At 39.0% G+C, this 17,841-nt stretch overlaps 1 protein-coding gene across 3 annotated transcripts in view; it reads left to right on the top strand.

The window, feature by feature from the left end:
- PCCA (propionyl-CoA carboxylase subunit alpha) overlaps positions 1-17,841 on the top strand; it is a 396,610-nt gene that overhangs the window by 105,316 nt on the left and 273,453 nt on the right. For all 3 annotated transcript variants that reach the window (XM_053563974.1, XM_053563972.1, XM_053563973.1), the window contains exon 7: positions 10,217-10,348. In XM_053563974.1, the coding sequence (XP_053419949.1) occupies positions 10,217-10,348 (132 nt within the window). The remainder of the gene's footprint in view (positions 1-10,216; positions 10,349-17,841) is intronic.

Genomic DNA, 17,841 nt, shown 5'->3' with positions numbered 1-17,841 from the left:
AAATGACTTTATTTCAGTTAGAAATGTTATTGCATCTACAATTTTGAAAGAGAAAAAGGGTTAACAGCCCACTTAGGTTTATGTTTACTCATATCTTTTTAGCATTGTCATTTTTAGGAAGACTATACAATGTTAAAGCTTTACCTCTCTGTCTCTTCCTTCCTTAAAATCACTGAGACTCTGGAAGTAGGTATCAGTGCTGATTATAGGCAATAAAAGAAAGACATCAGATATGCACAAAAAATTGCAAATGCTAACAAACTTTTATTAGTCTTCCAAAAATGGAAAGAACATTTCTAAAATTAATGTACACTATATTAATATTAATTCAAATTAAAAAAATAAAATGTTTGCTCTTTAAGTTTGAAAAGCTTACTGAGAAAGTACAAAGATACTCAGAGATTTACAGTTTTGTTTAAATGGTGTTTATTAAAGGAATAAGTACTAAAACCTCTTATTTGCCTTAAATACCTTTGTGAGAAAACCTAGAACATTTAATAAAAGTAATTTAAGAATTTTATGGCTTAATATTAGTTAATGGAAATGGAAATCATTTCACTGCTAAATATGGGAAATAGAAAGCATTTTATTGCTGTAATGCTTACTCTTCACCTTTGCATGAGAAACAGGCTTTATATTTAACTATATTCCTTAAAATATACTTAGCTAGGAAAGTTGACTTCTGCCAATAATGACAGTGGGGAAAGTTGCCATTATTCTCTTCCCTTGACTGTGTACTGTGCATGACTGTCATCCGGAAGTGATAGTGTTACTTGAGTGCATTGTGCCAAGTAGACACTTAAAATATACATTGGACTAAATCGAATACAACCCAGTAACATTAAAAGAGAAAGACATAGTTTTCTTTGATTAAACTAAGCCACAGTACACACAGCGTACCATAAATTCAATACTGTTTTGTAAGTATGTCATTGGACTTTAGTTGAATTTGCAATTAGCATCCCAAACAAATTACAAACCTGCATTGGTTAATAAGTGTTTACATGTATTTAGAATTTTAAAATAATAGAAACTTTGCTCCCTTCCAGTACCCATCTCCCATAATATTCAAATTCCTTTACGTTCTTACCCTAATGAGCCATATAAATTAGATTCTTAATTTACAGTGAGCTGATACGAGTTAAGGAAAATGACTCCTATGGATGTTGTGAGTTGGAGGTGAGAGAACCCCTTCCAGGTTGCCCTGCACCTCTCTTCCTTCACACGCCGCAGTCATGCTGTTGTCACATTGTCCAGATGTAGGACCTCCAGGACAATGTTGAGTAGTAGTAATGCTCATCTTTACCCAGTGATACGAAGATAACACTAGGATTGCTTCTCCTGTCTCTGTGTTGAAATTTTCTCTTTATCTTTTATTTTTAATGATTATTTTTTAAAAGTACACTGAGTTCAAGTTAAAAAGTAACCATCAAATAGATTTGAATAGTTAGCTGGGAGGAGAAGCCTCTCTTCTTTAACTGTAACTCTTTTGAGACCAGATGCTAACATGTTAAAATTCCATCTTGATGCTGAACTGACTTGTTCATTTTTTTCTCTTTTTAATTTTTTTATATTATATATATTTTTATTAGTATTAGATCATAGCTGTGTACATTAATGCGATCATGGGGCACCATGCACTGGTTTTATATACAGTTTGACACATTTTCATCACACTGGTTAACATAGATGTTCATTTATTTTTCAAAAAAAATAAAAAGGTTGAGGGTGAGCACAGTGGCTCATGCCTGTAATCCTGGCACTCTGGGAGCCTGAGATGGGAGGATCGCTGTGCTCAGGAGTTTGCAGCCAGCCTGAGCAAGAGTAAGACTGTCTCTACTAAAAAGAGAAAAATTAGCTAGGCTAACACAGAGGACACTTGTGTTCTCTGCTACTTGGGAGACTGAAGCAAGAGGATCACTTGAACCCAGGAGTTTGAGGTTGCTGTGAGCTAGGCTGATGCCACGGCACTCTAGCCTGGGCAACAGAGTGAGACTCTGTCTCGGTGGTGGGGCAGGGGCAGATACACATGTATGTATGAGAATTCTCTTTGCAGGTTGTGTCTGCCGTATTTAAGCCCAGGATATAGCTCCTGGCACTACCTGTCCAGGGAAGGTGGTAAAAGGGCGAGGAAGATGAATTCTCCTTCAGTCATCCATTTCATATTTCATTACCCAGAGGACAACCCCAGTCAGTCCTTTATAGAGCTGACACCATGATGCTGGTGCCCCCCCAGTGACCGGATGTTTCTGTTACTCAGACAATGCAGTCCCAGCTCATCTGTGATTTCAGCAGCAATCAGGGTGCTGGGAAGATTCTTTTGCTTTGCAAACACTAAGAAAATTAAATCCCTGAGCACAAGGTCTTGGGACTAGTTCCTATAAAGAGTAAGATCTGAGTGTTTTGGAAGTGATGCTGTGGAGTTTGGATCCTATTCTACTGATGCTTTTGGACTTTACAGTTTCCACATTTAACCTTAGGGGCAGTAAACATTTCACCATGCTTCACTTTGTACATAATGTCAGTCTTTACCGAAGTATCTCCACAAAGCATGAAAATGAACTTAAAACAATTATTTTTTAGAACCAAAAAGTACCTAGAAGAGGTTAGGAAACTGACCACCAACACCTCACTGGCTGGGGTGGGGGTGGGGGTGGAAGCTGCTGCAGTGCTGGTATTGATTTCACTCCTATAAACTGGTGGTTAGTTTGAAATTGTTTCTAAGACTTTTATTATAAAAGATACAGAAAACCACACAAAACAAATGTATTGCTTAATAAGGTAGTATAGGGCAAACAATCTTTAAATCAGATACAGACCCTGAATCCTAGAAAGCCTGACTGTGTGCCCCATATTAATCCTAACCTTCAACCTTTCTAAATATGTCCATGACTTGGGCTTTCATAGTAATCATTTCCTTGCATTTTAAAATAAATTTTTTGTCCACATATGCAACCCTAGATACCATGATTTATTCATTTATTTTTGAATTTGATGTCTTTTAAATCTGTCTTTGTTCATTTCCATTGGACGGACTTTCTTTTCTTTACAGTTTATCTGTTAATAAACTTGCACAGTTGATCTGTAGTTTCCCTGCAGTTTTGACCTTGTTCATTGTATAATGATAGTGCAGTTCAATGGTTTCCTCCATTCTTGTCATTTCCTACAAATTGGACTTAGTTTCAGAGATGGGGCCAGCCTCAGGTTTCATCCCTTTGACTAAGATTGTACGAGGCACATAATGTCTTTTTAGTTCTTTTTAAGATGTAAGTAGCTCTTGATGCTTACTGCCCACATCTAGTAATTCATTCCATTAGAAAATCTGGCATTTTGATTTTAACATTGTTTTTATTAGTTAAATGGAAAATATTCATGAGGAAACTCTTCCCCTCAATTTACTATTTGGTTACCCAGTAGTATAATTTGTATAGGAAAAGCAACTAAAATACTTAATTCTTTACCTTTATGAATTTTTTTCCTTACTGTCCTTCAAAGTTAACCAATTCTTTAAGAAAACATTGCTGTGAAGCCATGGTTTTAAACTTATTTTATAGATTTAAATCAGATAGAGTGGGGCTTAACGTATTGATTAGAGAAAAAAATTTTTCCTTGGGACCACAGTGTTTTATTACAAAAATAGAATAAAAACTTTTGTTGTTGTTGAGATAGAGTCTCATTTTGTTGCCTACAGTAGAGTACTGTGGGGTCATAGCTTACAGCAACCTCAAACTCTTGGGCTCAAGCTTTTCTCTTGCTTCAGTCTCCCAAGTAGTTGGGACTATAGGCGCCTACCACAACACTGGGCTTTTTTTAGAGACAGGGTCTCACTCTTGCTCAGGCAATCTACCTGTCTTGGCCTCTCAGTGTTAGGATTACAGGCATGAGCCACCACATCCGGCCTCTAGAATAAAAACTTTGAAAACAAAGCAATCCTTTTTAATTTAAGAATTTGTTACTTTTTATTCTTTTCTGTGTGTATGAGTCCTATGTAACTTATGTGGCACTAGAATCAATTTTTACACAGCATGTCCTGTGATTTATATGTGACTCTTGACATACTTATTGAATCGTTTCTGAGAATTGAGTCTTTGTTATTCCACAAGTATTTGTGTCTGGAGTGGTCTTTGGGTGCTCCCGTATAATGATCTCTGAATCATACCCTCTAAATAGGTGCAATAATGTCACATTGCTGTATCGATTTCATCCAAAGAGCCCCCAGGCAAACAGTGCAGGGGAAACGCGCAGTTGGCAGGTACAGTAATCAGAGAAGACAGTCCAGCCCTTGTGACATGCTTGGGCAGGCTGGCTGGAGCAGGGCAACAAGGAGATGGGAAAGACGTGCCTATTGAGAGTGAAAACAATGAGCAGGGGTTGTACAGCATGCAGGCCTGCGATGGACCCTCCTGCCTGCCCTCCAGTTCTACAGGCTTCATGAGGCCCTGGTGTCAAAACTAGCATGAGTTAAATATAACTCACATGGCAGTTAATGTGTTAAATTGGCTTGTGAGTCTTTTTGACATGCCCTCAGGCTCTTGGATAGCCTTTTTGCTGTCTGATCTGACAAGATATTATATCTAAGCTCATGTTTTACATTTTCAGCTCTAGGATTAGCCACCTTTTCAAGATGATTTTTCTTTTTGTCTTTAAAAAAAAAAAAAAAAAGCTATTTGGAAGCTGAGTGCTGTGCCTCAGGTCTGTAGTTACAGCGCTTGGGGAGGCCCAGGTGGGAGGATTGCTTGAGATCAGGCATTTGAGAACAGCTTGAGAAACAAGTGAGACCCTGTCTATATGAAAAATAGAAAAAATCAGCCAGGTGTGGTGGCACATACCTGTAGCCCCTGCTACTTGGGAAGGAGGGGAGGAGGATTGTTTGAGCCCAGGAGTTTGAGGGTGCAGTAAGTTATGATGTAGTGCAGGCAACAACGTAAGACCCTGTGTAGAAAAAAAGAAAAAAATTCTTAGATCCTATTTCTTTTCCTTTGAGTCTTACTCAAGCAAATTATTTCATTTTTTTTGGCATACATTTGTACCATTCAAGTCTGATAATTAAATTTCTCTTTTGTATAGCTTACATTGTTCTTTTTTTTTTTTTTTTTTTTTTTTCATTTAGTATGCTATAATGTATCTTGGTGTGTCAGGCAGGCTGAGTTGAATTTCTCAAGTATGCTGTAGTATAGTCTTTTAATATGTACTTGTAATTCAAGCTAATTTCTTGAGGTATAGTTTCTAGTATATATATTTTTTGCCTTAATTTTCTTTAAGGATTCTTATTATCCATATGTTGGGTATAGTTTATCCTCAATATTTGTTGTTTTTACTTGTGTCATTTTTGGTATAAAAATATCTTTTAATAAAAAAAATAAAATATCTTTTTCTAATAAGTCATTATTTTCTTTATTCCCTGTTTTTTTTTTTTTTTTGAGACAGAGTTTTACTTTGTCATCCTTGGTAGAGTGTTGTGGTGTCACAGCTCACAGCCACAGCAACCTCAAACTCTTGTGTTCAAGTGATCCTCTTGCCTCAGCCTCCCAAGTAGCTGGGGCTACAGGTGCCCTCCACAATGCCTGGCTATTTTTAGAGACAAGGTCTCGCTCTGGCTCAGGCTGGTGAGCTGAGCAAACTCATGAGCTCAGGCAATCCACCTGCCTCGGCCTCCCAGAGTGCTAGGATCTTTATTCACTCCTAAGTTCCTCCTGGTTTACTCATCATTTCTGAAATGATTTTCTTTTTCATTTCTAGGAGTATCCTGAGTTCTGTCACTTCATTCCTGATCTTTTCTGATTTATGCTATTTCATGTTTTATATTCATTTAAAAAATGTCATTTACCTCGTTTTTAAACAGAAGGTAATAGTTTCAGTCTGTTGTGTTGGTATGTCTTTCTTTTGTGTTTTATTCCCCCCTTTGGACATCATTCTGGTCCCATTCTATTTTCTTTATAAAAACATTGCAGTTGTAACTCCAGCTACTTGGCAGGCTGAGGTGAGAGAATGACTTGTACCTAGGAGTTGGAGTCTCCAGCAAGCTACACCTGTACCACTGTTTTGCAGCCTGGGCGACAAGCATGAGACCCTATCTCATAAAGCCCAAACATTGTATTAGATTCACTTTGATACTTTTATGAGTTTTATGTACAAAATTAGTTTCCTTCTGTATTGCTCATTAAAAAGCCATACATTTTAAAATCAGTGACACACATCTAAGAAGTTCAAATACTTGAATAGAAACATCAGAAAAATACTTATTCTGAGGTCTTGAAAAGATAAATGAAAATATTTTCCAATAATGATGAAAAAATGCCCACTTTTTCATGGCCATAAAACATTTATCTGGTTTTAGGTATTGTATTTATCATTATTGTTCATGATAAATTAAAGGGACCTTAAAAGGCTATTTTCAGAAATAAATTTTATTGCTATGGCATATCAAAAAGGGAAACCGCTGGGCGCAATGGTTCACGTCTATAACCCCAGCTCTGTGGAAGGCTGAGGTGGGTGGATTGCTTGAGCTCAGGAGTTCTAGACCAGCCTGAGCAAGAGCAGCACCCGTCTCTGCTAAAAATAGAAAAGCCAGCCAGGTGCTGTGGTGGGTGCCAGTAGTCTCAGCTACTCAGGGAGGTGGAGGCAAGAGGATCATTTGAACCCAAGAGTTTGAGGTTGCTCTGAGCTATGATGCTATGGCACTCTACCCAGGGTGATGGAGTGAGTCTCAAAAAAAAAAAAAAAAAAGAAACCAATAATTAGATAACAAAAGATACAGGGTTAACCGAAAAGTATTAAAAGATGGACAAAACCTGGCCTCAAGTTCTAAATCACACAGCTGGCTCTTGACAAGAAATCAGAACTTAAACCATGCTCCAGCCCTTTGTAGTTACGACCCTGTCCAGTCCTGACCCTGTCCAGTCCTGACCGTGTCAGGAGCCTTGGGGGCTGCTCTCACTTTGCTTTAGTTACATTTAGTGCCAGTCTAGGGAGAGCTCTCACAACATACTGACAAAAAGAAAGTTTGACACATTCAAACTACACATTTCAGTAGTTACCTAGCAGACTACTGACTGTTTTTCTTTTGTGTTGGACATGACAAAAAATAGTCACTAAGTACTTTACATAAGCTTTTTTTTTCCTGACAATTTTGCATTTTGGGGTGAGTAATTTGCCTCAAAGTATAATGCATGAAAAAAAATCTGATTAATCAGTGGTGCAGGTCTTTGGGCTCCTGTTAATCAGAAATCTCACTGTATAATCACAATGTATCTTGGATGTTCTCATTTATGTTATTTCTTCAACTCTTTGTATGGGCATTCTGATTACTTGATTACACATGCCTGGCATAGTGCTTTTTAAAACAGCATTTATAATAAAGTGCTTCCATCTTAGCAAGTAAAATCAGACTACAGAAAGACAATTGATAGTTGAAGCATGATTGTTCCCTCTTGCCTTTATTTAGAGTTTAGTGGGCTGCAGGTTTGGGATAAAGAGAAATGAATGTGATTATTGTCCTGGTCTGAAATGATGAGTTTGTCAAGCCGGAGACAGAGCAGCTCCACTTTTCAAGGCTTTTATGTTTTTGGGCTTTTGCATAAAATTTTTTTCATGGAAGTAAGATTCTATTAAAACTAGGTATGTGGGCGAGGGCCTGTGGCTCAAAGGTGTAGGGCGCCAGCCCCATATGCCGGAGGTGGCAGGTTCAAACCCAGCCCCAGCCAAAAACTGCAACCCCTCCCCCCTCCAAACAATAACAACAACAACAACAAAAACTAGGTACAAACATTTGATGGAGAGATGCTTTATGGGCATATGTTTTAGCTGAAGAGGTTTCTTGTCTAGGGTTCTGCCTCTTGTAAAAATGATAAATTGTAGGCTCTTGGGTTCCTACACAATAAATATTGAGGTCTTGTGATCCTAGCTGTCTTGTTATTCTAGAATTCGCTTTTTATTAAGACTCCTAGATAACAGACAAAAAGTAACAGCTGTGGCACTACCTTGGTGTTTATGCTATTGATGACTGAGTTCAGGACACGCTACTCTAAAATTTGGCATCTTGACACATTGAACACTTTCTTTAAGCTGAAGGAATTGGAGAAAACTGCAGAAGTAGGGATGTCTTTGATCGTCCCCTACCTTTCCTCCCTAAAACAGGTCATAACACCTGGAAAGGATTTTCTGAACTTCCTCTGAGACAGGTCCCTAAGACCTTCTTGTGAGAGGTGCTATTCCTATATCTGTAGGAAAGGAGCATCTTATCTCAAAGAGGAAAGGACACAGAGAGGAATCTGAACAACCATGCTGGACCAAACCCACCCCCTCCACAATCCCCAACCCCCATTTACTATGCTTACATGTACTCTTAGCTCACTCCTTTCTGCTTGATGCCCACTCTTCAGCAAACCCATATAAAAAATACTGAAGTTTAATTGTTTCTTTGGGTTTTTATTTTTTTACAGGCTCCTATGTCATGTAAAGCTTATATTAAATTGATGTGTTTTTCTTTTTTAAATCTGTCTTGAGATAGATGCCTCAGCTACAAACTTAGAAGGGCAGAAGGCAGCTTGAGCTTGCAAAGCAGCTGTTATCCACATTGTCACTCAAAGAAACAGAAGCTTCAGACTCAAAGCCTAAAATTTCTCTTCTGTCTTGCTTTTGGGCAGAGGGGAAAGTATACATCTTGAATTTAAAGGCAGGGCTTACTGCACATTTTCTCTGAATCCCTGACTTTTAATTCCTTCCTATACTGGAAGCCTTTTAATAGCTGTATCTCATCCTGGACTTGTCTCATAATGTCTCTCTACCTAACTGACTGTACCACAGGCCTCTTGACCCAGCTTGTGCAAAGTTGAAATCATCATCTCATCTTCCAAGTATTTATCTCCTCATATACTGCCTGTTCTGAATCCCAGTTCTATTTCCACTTCCTGCTCTGGGTCTGTTCAGTCTTCCTGGGCCATAATGGACAGGATAGCAGTCCAGGGGACACACTGCCATAGCTGTTGTGGTCAATGGGAGAATGAAGCTCCTTTCCCACTGCTAACAGTTGGAATCTCAGAAAACCCCTCCGTTATTTTTGGGGTGCCCAATGGTGGAGCTAACTGCATTGTATTTTGTTCTGTTTCTAATTAATTTTACCTTATTAGCATTTTGTTTATTATAATAACATAAACACATTGTCAAGAAACTAAATGTGGTTTGTACAGAGCACTTTTTTTTTTTAAACTGAAACTAACTCTATCTGGTCAAATTCCTACGGTATTCTCATCTTTTATAGTCACAAGTTGTAATCCTGCTGTGCTGCACTTTATTTCTCTGAGGTATCCGTGATCTGTCTATGTTCCCTGGAATTCACAGATCTGCCCTTTATTCATGGTACCTGCTATGTTTACTTCCGTGCCCTGCACAGAGTTGGTGTTCAGTAAATGTGGATATTTGTGTTGTATTAGCCAGTATGCTGCAGGGTATTGAGAATACAAAGATTTTTTTTTTTTTTTTTTTTTTATGTTGCACATTTTTATTAAAACTTTTTATTTTATTTAAGCATTATGATAAACATGCACACATTTGCACGATAGTGGAAATATTTATATAATGAAACCTATCACAAGTACTACCACTCAAGATGCTTCCAAAATTTTTATTATCTCACCTTTACATGGAAAAACCAACTTCTGTCACCCTAGTCACATAAAGTAAATGTAGCAGATCACATTATTTCTTTCTTTTTTTTTTTGTTTACATAGAGTCTCACTATGTCGCCTCCGGTACACTGCCGTGGAGTCACAGCTCACAGCAACCTCAAACTCTTGGGCTTAAGCGATTCTCTTGCCTCAGCCTCCCAAGTAGCTGAGACTACAGGAGCCAACCACAGCTCCTGGCTATTTGAGAATACAAAGATTTTTAAAGTTGAACTTACTGTTTAGATTGGGTGGTAGGATATTACATATAAATATGTCATCGAAGTTGCTTTTCTCAAGATTACTGTTAATATCAAGTAGGAGTGCTTCATTACTGTCATTTGATTTTCTTTAACTTGATTTTGTTTCATGTATCTAACTGCACAGGTATTGGATGTGATGCATTGTTACGCATGTTTAATGTGTTGGCCCAAATGCTTGCTGTTAAGTTGTTTTTGCTATATAAATAATTAGGAAATACACATGTTTTTCTTTTTGTAAAATTGTGACTCTGTACCATACTCTACAATGTTTTGTTATCTATTTCAACACAGGCAGCAGAAGATGTCATTTTCATTGGACCTGACACACATGCTATTCAAGCCATGGGTGACAAAATTGAAAGCAAATTATTAGCTAAGAAAGCAAAGGTTAACACCATCCCTGGCTTTGACGGTGTAGTCAAGGTAAGAAGCTATTTTACTCTAATCTTTATTGTGCACATCCTCAAACCACATTTTGTGGAAGTATAAGATGCATTATAATACTTTTTTGGGATCTATATGTAAACTAAGAAAAATCAGCATTGCTTGTGCTTGGGTTATTTTAAATGGCATAAATTAAAAAGAGTGAGAAGCCACTCAAGCATTGTATTTAATGAATCGGTATTGACTCAGACTTTCATAGGACAGAACTTGGTGATTAAAAAACGTGTTGTCAGATGTCTGGATTTCATTTAATGGTGGTTTATATTTAATGTTTTATTATGGGTTCTCTGTGTATCTTTGGGCTTCTCTCTGTGTGCAGAAAATATAAATGGTAATTTAAAATATAAATCATGTTCCTGGTGTAAGTGGCATAACTATGAATGACTGGTAGGTCCCAAACACTAAGCATGTGGCTTCTGCAGCTGAAGGCTTGTGAGGAAGAATACAGAATTTGGAGTATATGATTTCCCCTCCCCCATGAAAAATAACTCATTTTTTGTCATTATTAGAAGGGAGTCCTTATGTAGACTATTAACCTTGAGATTTGAGTTAGCTTGCAAGAACTCAGCATCTGCTGTTTCTTATTGCTACTTTTGGCATTTGGGCTGCGCAATTCTTTATTGTGCACGATCATTTCATGCATTGCAGATTAGTTAGAAAAGTTGGCCCCTGCTTAATAAATATCCTCAGCCTCTTGCCCACGTTCACCTGCATGCACCTTTATCTGTGTTCATCACGTTTGTTCTCTGTTATCATGAGGAAGATGTTCCACATCCTCAGTGAAGCCACTTCTTCCTCCTGCGCTGTAGGGGCGTTGTTAAAGCTGTCACAGCTGACGCTTTTTACTGGGCATCTTTCCGCTCTCATGGATCTGAAAACTCTCTTCATCTTTTAGCTCCTTTCTGTTACCTTTCCTATTAAAAATGCTCAGTGAAGAAGTGGATTGATCACTTGGCTGTGGGGAGGATGTAGTGATAAGGAGGATACACAAGATCCCTCACACCATGGGCTCAACAGTTTAGTGGAAAAGGACTATGTGTTTCTTCCATTCATTAAGCATGGTAACCCCGTTGTCACTCTACAGCTGCCACTTTCTTTCTGTCTTCCCTTTCAGAGCCAAAGGTCTCGGAAGAATTGTCTTTTTTTTTTGAGACGGAGTCAGATTTTGTCTCCCTTGGTAGAGTGCTGTGGTATCATCGTAGTCACAGCAACCACAACCTCTTGGGCTCAAGTGATCCTCTTGCCTTAGGCTCCCAAGTAACTATTGTGGGGACAGTAGTTACCCACCAGGGTAGTTTTCCATTTTTAGTAGAGATGGGGTCTCTATCTTGCTCAGGCTGATCTTGAACTCCTAAGCTCAAGGGATCTGCCCACCTCAGCCTCTCAGAGTACAAAAGAATTGTCTTTACTTTCATTTCCACACCTTTCATTCCATCTTTATCCTGTTGTGGTCTAGCTTCTTACCTCATTCCTACTGAATCTCTTTTGCAAAGAGTGCCAGCAACCTTTTTCTTTTAGCAAATCATAAAATTTCATAAAATTTCACCCTGATCTTACCTCAATCTCTTTGAACAGTTGGTTCTTTTCTTTCTTTCTTTTCTTTTCTTTATTAAATCATAGCTGTGTACATTAATGCAATCATGGGGCACCATACACTGGTTTTATAGACCATTTGACATATTTTCATCACACTGGTTAACATAGACTTCCTGGCATTTTCTTAGATATTGTGTTAAGACATTTACATTCTACATTTACTAAGTTTCACATATACCCTTGTAAGATGCACTGCAGGTGTAATCCTACCAATCACCCTCCCTTCACCTATCCTCCACCCCGTTCCCATACCTCTCCCTCTTCCCCATACTCTTAGGTTATAACTGGGTTATAGTTTTCATGTGAAAGCCATAAATTAGTTTCATAGTAGGGATGAATACCTTGGATACTTTTTCTTCCATTCTTGAGATACTTTACTAAGATGAATATGTTCCAGCTGCATCCATGTAAACATGAAAGAGGTAAAGTCTCCATCTTTCTTTAAGGCTGCATAATATTCCATGGTGTACATATACCACAATTTATTAATCCATTCGTGGATTGATGGGCACTTGGGCTTTTTCCATGACTTAGCAATTATGAATTGGGCTGCAATAAACATTCTGGTACAAATATCTTTGTTATAATGTGATTTTTGGTCTTCAGGGTATATACCCAGTAAAGGAATATGATTAAAGATGATGAGCATTTTTTCATATGTCTGTAGGCTGTGCGCCTGTCTTCTTCAGAGAAGTTTCAAGTCCCTTGCCCAGCCTGCGATGGGATCACTTGTTCTTCTCTTGCTTATACGTTTGAGTTCTCTGTGGATTCTGGTTATTAAACCTTTGTCAGAGACATAACCTGGAAATATCTCCTCCCATTCTGATGGCTGTTTGCTTGCTTTACTTACTGTGTGTTCTTGGCTGTGCAAAAGCTTTTTAGTTTGATCAGGTCCCAGTAGTGTATTTTTGAAGCTGCTTCAATTGCCCGGCGGGTCCTCCTCATAAAATATTCGCCCAGACCTATTTCTTCAAGGGTTTTCCCTGCCCTCTCTTCTAGTATTTTTATAGTTTCATGTCTTAAGTTTAAATCTTTAATCCAGTGAGAGTCTATCTTAGTTAATGGTGAAAGGTGTGGGTCCAGTTTCAGTCTTCTACAGGTTGCCAGCCAGTTCACCCAGCACCATTTGTTAAATAGGGAATCTTTTCCCCACTGAATGTTTTTAATTGGCTTGTCAAAGATCAAATAACGGTAAGTAGCTGGATTCATCTCTTGATTCTCTATTCTGTTCCATACATCTACCTCTCTGTTTTTGTGCCAGTACCATGCCGTTTTGATCACTATCGATTTATAGTATAGTCTGAGGTCAGGTAGCGTGATTCCTCCCGCTTTGTTTTTATTTCTGAGTAATGTCTTGGCTATTCGAGGTTTTTTCTGATTCCATATAAAATGAAGTATTATTTTTTCAAGATCTTTAAAGTATGACAGTGGAGCTTTAATAGGGATTGCATTAAAATAGTATATTCCTGTAGTCCCAGCTTCTTGGGAGGCTGAGGCAAGAGAATCACATAAGCCCAAGAGCTGGAGGTTGCTGTGAGCCGTGTGATGCCACGGCACTCTACCGAGGGCGGTAAAGTGAGACTCTGTCTCTACAAAAAAAAAAAAAAAAATAGTATATTGCTTTGGGTAGTATGGACATTTTAACCATGTTGATTCTTCCCAGCCATGAGCATGGTATGTTTTTCCATTTGTTAACATCTCCAGCTATTTCTTTTCTTAGAGTTTCATAGTTCTCTTTATAGAGATCTTTCATGTCCTTTATTAGATAAACTCCCAAATAGTTCATCTCTTTGGCACTACTGTGAATGCAATAGAGTCCTTAACTGTTTTCTCAGCTTGACTATTGTTGGTATATATAAAGGCTACTGATTTATGAATGTTGATTTTGTACCCTGAGACGCTGCTGTATTCCTTGATCACTTCTAAGAGTTTTGTAGTAGAATCTCTGGTGTTTTCCAGATATACAATGATATCATCTGCAAAGAGCGAAAGTTTGATCTCTTCTGACCCTATGTGGATACCCTTGATCGCCTTTTCTTCCCTAATTAAACGATGGCTAAAACTCCCATTACAGTGTTAAAGAGCAGTGGAGACAATGGGCAACCTTGTCTGGTTCCTGATCTGAGTGGCTCTGTCTTGTTTTCAGCTGGTCTCCGTTCAACCCTAGTGAAACAGTTACTGTGGGGTTGAAATCTCAGCTGTGGAGAAATACCAGCAATTAAGTCACTCCGCCCCCTCCCACAGGCAACAATTGGAAAAGGAAAATCAAAGCTTCCCACAACCGCACACCCAGGGTACCAGTTGGATAGTCCTCGGGCGATTGGCTCAATTCAAAAGGTCCAAATCAATTGTCTCAGTCAGCACCTGTGTTAGGTGGGAGAGTTTAAAAGGTCTCGGGAACTAGATCGCAGGGGCCTGCTGACAACTCAAATATGACTTGCTCCGGTGCTCCGTGAGGTCAGGAGGACCCACCAAGCAAATAGATTAGTCTGGGAAGGTTGATGCTTCCTTCCTCACCTTGCACCTCTTGCACACCCAGTCACTGATAACCCCGCAGGGCTGTCACCCAGTTGCTTTCAATGAGCAGATACTCCAGGGGTTTGCACCTGCCTGAATCATAAGGAGATCTTTTGTTTTCGTGTATTGTCACTTGTTGCATGCCCTGTCTTATTCCTGTCTTGGTCCTTTGCGGTTGCTTTTATGCTTGGTTCTGAGGAGGATGTTTTCTCTTCTTACTGTGCTAATTTGCCCTGATCCGTCTTGCTTATTTTCATAGCTTCAGCTGCTACCCTTTCTGATAAATCTGAGAGCTGTATCTATTCTCTTTTGAACTTCAGAATTGCATATCCAGTTGTTTCTTTTAAAAAAAAAAATCACTTAATTTTTTTGAGACAGAGTCTCACTCTGTGCCCTGAGTAGAGTGCTGTGGCATCATAGCCCACAGCATCCTCAAACACTTGGGCTCAAGCAATCCCCTTGCTTCAGCCTTCTGAGTAGCTGGGACTATAGGTGCCTGCCTCAACCCCTGACTAATTTTTGTATTTTTAGTAGAGATGGGGGTCTCAATTTTGCTTAGGCTGGCCTCGAACTCCTGAGCTCAGGTGATCTACCCACCTTAACCTCCCAGAGTGCTGGGCTTACGGGCGTGAGCCATCTAGTTGTTTCTTTTTTTCTTTTTTTTCTGTCTCACTGTGTTGCCCTTGATACAGTGCCATGGCATCACAGTTATACCACAGTATAACAACCTCAAACTCTTGGGCTTAAGTGATTCTCTTGCCTCAGCCTCCCAAGTAATAGGTGCTCACCATAACACCCAGCTATTTTTTTGTTGCAGTTGTCATTGTTGTTTGGCAGGCCTGGGACAGGTTTGAACCCACCAGATCCAGTGTATGTGGCTGGCGCCCTAGCTGCTGAGCTACAGGCACCGAGCCCATCCTGTTTAAGAAACAGCACTCACTAGTTAATGCTTCTGAGGCACATTGAAAGTAACAAGTCAAAAGCTGAACTCATCATCTTTCTCTTAAAACCAGGGATTGGTACTTTTGGTACTCATGCATGACTATTTTTATAAGTAAAGTTTTACTGAAACACAGCCATGCTGATTCCTTTACGTGTATTCTGTGATTGCCTTTCCACCATAATGGCAGAGTTGAATAGTTGCAACAGAAACCTAATGGCCCATGGAGTCTAAAATATTTATTTACTGATACATTAAGAAAAAGTCTGCTGATTCTGCTCTAAACTACTTATCCTTCATTATTTCTGCCTGAGGAAGTGATGGCATTTTCCATAACATTTTTCAAGCTAGAACTTAACATAGTTCTTTTTTTTTAACATAGTTCTTGAAGAATACCACTACAGAATGTTCATTTACATGACTTTCTGAACCATCTAGTTTTTGTTTCCCCATGCTAATACCAAATTGCAGATATCTCTAAGTCCAGATTACTTCATTAGCCTTCTGACTGGTCTCTTTATAGTCATTTTTGCTTTCATTCAATTCTTGTGTTTTTATTCCTTTTTTTTTTTTTTGAGACAGAATCTCACTTCGCCTCTCTTGGTAGAGTGCTGTGGTGTCATAGCTCATAGCAACCTCAAACTCTGGGGCTTAAGCGATCCTCTTGCCTCAGCCTTCCAAGTAACTGGAACTACAGGCACCTGCCACCACATCTGGCTAGTTTTGGAGACAGGGGTCTTGCTCTTGCTCAGGGTCGTCTCAAACTCGTGAGCTCAGGCATTTCACGTGCCTTAGCCTCTCAGAGTCCTAGGATTATAGGCATGAGCCACTGCACCTAGTCTGTCCATCCAATTCTTGACACAGTATAAGTGATCAAACATCCAAATTTGGTCTTTAATAACTCTCAAATCTCAATTCATTTAAGTCCTTTAAATGGCTGGCCTTTGCTTCTCTCTCTAGGCCTTATGTCAGCCAACCCTTTGCTTTCTGTGTATTAGCTGTACTTGACATCATTCAGATTCTTGAAACTTTTGTACCTAATTCTTTCGTATGTATGTCAGTTGTTGCTTCTGGCTTCATTCTTGATTGTCTCATACTCACTGTTTAGGTCTTGGCTTAAACACAAATTCCTCACACAGGTACTACTTGACTGTCTACATTAGATCAAGCCCTCTGCTGTATTTTCTTTTAGTACCCACTTAACCCATCACATTTTAAATCATTCATTTATTCATCTATTCAGAAAATATTTACTAAGTGCACACAATTTGTCTGACACTGTTTAAAGTGTTGTGGGGATAATAACAGTGAACAAAAGGGATTGAAAGATTTTTTTTCTGCCCTCTTAGAGGTCATATTATAGAAGAGGAAGACAGATAATAAACAAGTAATGAAATAGATAATATGTGCTATAAGAAAAGGAGTGGAGAAGGGGAATTCTGGAGGGGGGGCCATTCATAATCTTAAATATAGTTGTCTTTTGGTATCTGAGGATGGTTGGTTCCAGGACGCTCTATAGAAATGGGGTAGTGTTTCATAGCCATGCACATGCTCCCATACACCTTAAACCACCTCTAGATTACTTATAATGCCTATACAATCTAAATAGTTTTATGCTGTGTTGTTTTAAAAGCTTACAGTATTTTTAATTATCTAAAAAAAATTTTTTTTTTTTTTTTTTCATTTTTCTTTTATGGAGACAGAGTCTCACTCTGTTGCCTGGACTAGAGTGCAGTGGCATCAGCCTAACTAATACGAACCTCAAACTCCTGGGTCCAAGTGATCCTCCTGCTTCAGCCTCCCAAGCAGCTGGGACTGCAGGCATGTGCCACCCCACCTGGCTAATTTTTCTCTTTTTTCCTACCTCAAATATTTTCCATCTGCGGTGGGTTAGCTATATGGATGCAGAGCCCCAGGGTATGGAGGGCCAACTGTAGCTTTAGTGAACCATCTTAACCACATGGGACTGTAAGGGAGAAGAACAAGCATAATAGGAAGAAAGAGTAACAGGTGCATAGGTGCTGAGGTTCAAGTGGACCTGGTACAGAACAAGCAACAGGGAAGCGTGGGGTTGAAGTAGAGTGATGAAGGTAAAGACAGTGAGAGAAGTGGAATAGGGGGAAGATGTATGCCAGAGAACTCAGATTTTGTAGGCCTTTATAGTCTATTTTAATGATAGGTTAAATACCTCCTTCCTGCTTTGGTGTGTAAGCTCCTGATGGAAGGGGACTGTGTTTTGTTTATTATGGTATCACTTGCTCATGGCATTGAGCACACAGTGCTCCCTAAGTAGTTGTTGAGTGAATGAGTGAATGATATTCTAAGAGATAAATTTTATATGCATACCTACCAATTTTATATACTTTGTCTGCCAGGCAGTACATATTTATTAAAGACACCAAAGAAGTCCCCCCCAGTA

Source organism: Nycticebus coucang, chromosome 15, assembly GCF_027406575.1.
Source record: "Nycticebus coucang isolate mNycCou1 chromosome 15, mNycCou1.pri, whole genome shotgun sequence".
Taxonomy (NCBI): Eukaryota; Metazoa; Chordata; class Mammalia; order Primates; family Lorisidae; genus Nycticebus; species Nycticebus coucang.
Note: the sequence above shows the minus strand (reverse complement) of the source record. Positions and strands in the feature narration are given on the sequence as shown.